This window comes from Buceros rhinoceros, unplaced genomic scaffold, assembly GCF_000710305.1.
Source record: "Buceros rhinoceros silvestris isolate BGI_N320 unplaced genomic scaffold, ASM71030v1 scaffold21622, whole genome shotgun sequence".
Lineage (NCBI taxonomy): Eukaryota > Metazoa > Chordata > Aves > Bucerotiformes > Bucerotidae > Buceros > Buceros rhinoceros.
Genome location: NW_010398608.1, coordinates 8,049 through 13,193, shown reverse-complemented (window position 1 = coordinate 13,193; position 5,145 = coordinate 8,049). Strand labels below are relative to the sequence as shown.

Genomic DNA, 5,145 nt, shown 5'->3' with positions numbered 1-5,145 from the left:
GCTGCCACTTGTTTAACTCTGAGGTTCTCTCTGGACAAATGACAATTGCCATATTGGCTTATTTTTCACATTTAAAGGCTACCAGACCCTTCTCCTTCCTCTGCACAGGTCCATGCACACACACAAGTGACTTTTCAGTCGGTATGAGAATGGCTTCCATCTGCACCACATACGCAGTTTGTAGTTCTCATTAATGCGCCGTATCTCTTCATTTGTGCGAGAAGCCAGAATTTCAATCAGGCAACCTTCATCTGTTCCTGCACCCTAGGGGATTGCAAAGGTGAGATCCAAGGTTATTATGACCATGGTTTTGATGTGTAACAAGGATTTTTTTTTTAAATTATACATAAGTTAATAATAAATTAATAATAATTGTATAATTGTGTCATATCATACTAAATTGACCAGAACTTAAGCAACATAAAAAGAAGATTTCTGAACCTTTAGAGCCCTCCTCAGCTCATGCACGTCGTACATGGTGGTAGGAGTCATCATACCAATGATCACCCTTTCAAAATTCCCACTCAGCTCCGACTTCAAGTCATCAATCAAATCCTAGAACGTGGAGAGAGGAGAAAGGAGTTGGGAGAAGATACAGAGTTTGAGAACAGGAAGAATGCATTCACCTCTTTTCTTCATCTCTGAAGACCACCTACCCTGCCAATAGTGCTTTTATAGGTGATCAGAACTTGCTGACGTTGGGAAACATTTAGTTTGGTCAAGATGTCAATGATGGCATCTTCATCTGTGCCTGCAAAAACCAATGGGAACCAGTCAGGCTGCTTGCACAGGAACCAGACGCGTGCTCTGGTCTTGTCCAGAGTGTGCCATTAGCCATCTTCTGTTCCTTACACACCCTGGGGATTAGGTCAGAGCACAGATGGACCTCAAGCCAGCCAGCAGCAGGGCCGTACCACACCGAGGAGAGACAAGAGCCTGTCTAGGGGTGGTTTTGTGGCCAAGACTTGGATTTCCAGTTGGAAAGTCTCAGCCTGATGAATTTACTCAATTCCTTTCCTCATAGGGCAGTGGAGCAATGCAAACAGCTCAACTTCCCCTCTAACAAACCATGAGACAAAACATTCCCGATGCTCAGGGGAAAAAAGAGGGTTTAACAGTGGAGGGAGATCGACTTACCAAATCCCTTCATAGCCTTCCTTAGCGCCTGTGCTTCTTGCTCAGCACTGAAACTCGAGACCCCCTTGATTGTTGCCTAAACCCACAGAAGAGGAGTTATCAGAGGCACATTCACAGTGATACACACATACAGTAGAGTTGAATTAAAAAAATACAGAATTCCAAAGACACAAACACGGCGACAGCAAGTCAAGTCCACCCACCAAGCATGAGTGCTTTTATAGCAGGCTTCCATCCTACCCTAAAGCGAAAGAGACTTCCCAGCCACATAGGAAATAAGCCACAGGCACACAATTAAAGGAGAACATATCTCCATATAGGTGCCCGTGGAGGATCTGGTTTCCAATTAAATAATGGCAGGCAGTCCAACATCTCTGTTCAGTCCCGCTGGAGCTTCTTCCCAGCAGTTTTCCATGTACAGCACAGGAGAAGCTGTTCCCAGAGCCCTAAAATAACACACCAGGAAGCCCAGCGTTCTGATTCACAAACAAGGTTTCTCCTGCCTCCTGTCCATGCCATTTCGGTGGGACTACAGTGCCTCTTAAAAGCTCTCCCTGTTCCCGTGAAAATCACCAGCAAAACACTCGTGTAGGTTAGGCCGCCTGCAGAGGCACTGGGATAACTCCCATAACATCTGGCTGCCTTGCAGGGTGAACCTGGGAAGAACAATACGTTTATCTGGGGAAATTCATGCTCTTTGAACTAATATCTGATAGGATTTTCCATTAAGTCCCAAAATGGAAAGGTCCCTATGCGTGGGCTGTTCTCTAGCATGAGGAAGCAGAGAGAAGCGATAACCTCAGCTCCCATCAAGTGACAGACAGGGACCATGTTCTTCCTGCTGTGTCCTTATCTGAGCTACACTCCCCTCGGTTATCTGATCAGATAAACGCTTGGCACAGCGTGGCACAGCAAACACACACTCACCATCGCGCTCCTGTTGGGTCCAGCTGCTATTGTCTGCGTCCCCAGGCAGTTAGACAACTGTAATAAAACCAGAGGGAGTGTTAGTTTTCTAGCAAATCATTCACAGAATATCCCTGCCCTTCCCAGTTCATGGGGCTGGTTAAGTAACCACCGAATTTCTCCGAGGACTAAGAGCAACACTTCAAGAGCCCTTCTGAATGCCCACAGCAGCACCCCTGAGCTTCCAGCCCTGCGCTGTACCCACGAACCAAGGCTGCCTCACCCTGTCTGGGCAGGGGTGTGCTGCACAAGCACACCATCACAGAATCACAGAATCACCTGGTTGAAAGAGACCTTTAAGATCACCGAGTCCAACCATTCACTCTGCACTGCCAGGGTCCCTAAACCATGTCCTTCAGCGCCACATCTACTAAGACCTTTTCTTTCTAGTTTTTCTGTCGCTAGTGTGACAGCCTGGCTGAGGCTACTCAGAGACGCAGACAACACTGCCCTAGGAGTAAAGAAAATCAGCCCCTCCAGGCACATGGCTTTGACCTTACCAGGTGAATTAGGGTGAGGTCTGCATAGTCCTAACAGCCCTCGCAGGGACTCCCTGGGAGGCAGAGATAACACCAAGGTGTAGGTGAGGATGCAGAGGATAACCTCGCTTGAGGACTGGGACAAGAGCATTATTTTCCTTCTTACTTAAAATCTGCTGTATTCCACGTCTCCTTGGTTTGGTGTGAGGTGTAATCCCTTGTAGGGCTGCAGTTCTACCTGCCTATTAAAGCCCTCAGGAAAATACAGCTTAATGCCATCTCCCCAGGGTTATTTTCTCTGCTCATGATTTTGTTTCCATGTGTACGGCCTATACCTGACCACCCAAAGTGTTTTCCCATACCCGCGGCCAGTTGACAGGATGTCCATTACTAGCACAAGGTTCATTTCCCCACAACTCAAGTTCAGCAGAGCCTAAGCTGAGCATCTCACACTAAAGGCCTTGGGCAGCGATGCCAGCGGCTGACGACACTTCTCCTTAATCCTGCTCGTGGTGCTTAATCGCTGCTATCAGTGAGCCCCAAGAGTTGTGCAAGAACAGCAGCGTCTTTGCTCATGCTTCACATGACTCTTACAAATCTGGCATCCCATCGAGGGTGCTGTTCAGGCAAGTTAACTCCCAGTATGACACTGGCCATAGATGTGTTACGCACAGGCACTCCCCAGTGCTCTCCAGGTCACCCATAGGTTATTATATCCTGTGCAACAAGCAACATATGGAAAATTATTAGTGTGGAGTTTGCTTTTGATTATAGATTTCAGTGGTCAAATTATGACCTACACCTCAGAAAAGTCATCTTGGCTCTTCTCTAACCTTTTACAGAAATATAAAGGCGACTTTATTCACTTTAGCCAGACACTAAAAATGGCTTTGGATTTCACAGATGTTTTTCTGATGCTGTTTTACCATTCGGTGGGTTTGTACACAGAAGCAGGAATACGAAACAGGTTGGTCTAGCGAGGCAATTACAAGAAAGGTCAGTAAACAAAGAAAAGGAGGTGGGAGGTAAAAAATTCTGAGCGCAAATGAGCTGGCAGAAAGAAAAAAAAACCAAAATATGAGGAAAGGATGCGTGTCCTGGACTCAGGGCAAGTGCTCCTGCAAGATCCAGTTACCACACAAATGTCACTCGAATATTGACTGTAAGATTCCGATTTCTCATCCAGCTTAAATGTCACTGGGAATATAAAGAGCAGAGCACTGCAAAAGGCAGCGGTGCCCAACTCACTGCACCATCAGCAGATGCTATTTGTTCCCAGTACATTTGTGTCTGTGGTGCCATGAGAAATGATCCGCTCAAGTTCCTGGTGGAAGCGCTCAGCAGTTCATCCAGGTTCTGTCCCGCAAACCCCCTCGCTCCCTCTCACAGGTGAAGGCATCCCCGTGAACAGCTCAGGCTGGGGCATTAGATGAACAAAACTCTCCCCTTTTCTAGTAGGGAGGAAGGAACTGCTCAGGCAGCTTTGCCAGCGCTCTGCAGCTTGACACAGTTCCTGGCCTGCAGCTCAAACAGGGAAAAATGGCTTCAGAAAAGGAGCAACACTGAACTCTGCATGCAGAGAGTCAGGTCCAAGTGCTAAGGGGCCCTGGCTAATCCCTGTCCTGCGGTTATTTGTTTCATCCCACAATAAAAGCCTGAGCCAGGTGATGCAGCAAACTGGGCTTAGAACAGGCTCAAAACACAGTGGCCAGATCACAGAGTGCCGGTGTACGAGACATCCCTCCCATTATTCACATTTTCCCCATGGATGGCCTTTTCCTGGCAGCTTTACCGGCTCATCAGGCAGTTTTAAGTCTACATTAATGTCCTCTAAAAGTTGCATCCAGAATAACCTTCATTGATCAGAAGACAGATGAGATAGGATCAGTTCAACCCCGGCTCGCTCTGAATCAAGTTTTCCCCACTGCGCACAGGGCACGCCCAGCTCCCAACAGCTCCCAACAGCTTCACGGGATGTAAACACAGGGTTTTTCCCCAAGTTTGAGCTCACAAACTTGTTGCCAACCCCACACACAGGATCTGGAGTGCAAAACCAGCATTTTGTGACCTGTCCCCTTGCCAGGCAAACACTGGACTTGTTTGACCAGTTCCTTCGTTCCGTGCACGTTTACTCAAACACAAACCCACACCCTGCGCCAGATCAGCTTTTCCATGGCTCTGCCCATGCCAGCGGTTCCCAGTGTGCCGGATACAGCTGTTCCCTCTGCAGCTGGCTGTGCTTTGGGGAGGCAGAGCTACCCCGGGGTAGCTCTGGGGCTTATTGCAGGGTGACTGACTCTGATCCTACCCCATGTGCAGCTCAGGAAAGGATCTCCCTTCTGCTGGCGAGCTCCAAGCCAGCTGAAATATCCCAGCATCTCCCACACAATGACCTTTCCCCGCCCACTGCCCTCAGAAGGAATATAAACGTACTGCTGAGGGAGCAGAGCCTTGTCCTCCTCACCTCAGCCCAGGCACCCACCCAAAGCTGCTCGACAAGCCCCTGCCGTGCCCGCCCCACTCCAGCATCCAGCGGGGAGGACGGGCCAGCTGGGGCACGGCA

General features: G+C 48.6%; 1 protein-coding gene across 1 annotated transcript in view; it reads right to left on the bottom strand.

Moving 5' to 3' along the window:
* Window positions 1-2,121, bottom strand: part of ANXA4 (annexin A4) — a gene marked incomplete at its 5' end in the record, with an annotated part of 5,808 nt that extends 3,687 nt beyond the window's left edge. The window contains 5 exons of the mRNA XM_010131167.1: window positions 174-264; window positions 442-555; window positions 657-751; window positions 1,138-1,213; window positions 2,065-2,121. Of these exons, the coding sequence (XP_010129469.1) occupies window positions 174-264; window positions 442-555; window positions 657-751; window positions 1,138-1,213; window positions 2,065-2,121 (433 nt within the window). The remainder of the gene's footprint in view (window positions 1-173; window positions 265-441; window positions 556-656; window positions 752-1,137; window positions 1,214-2,064) is intronic.
* Window positions 2,122-5,145: the final 3,024 nt, after the last annotated feature.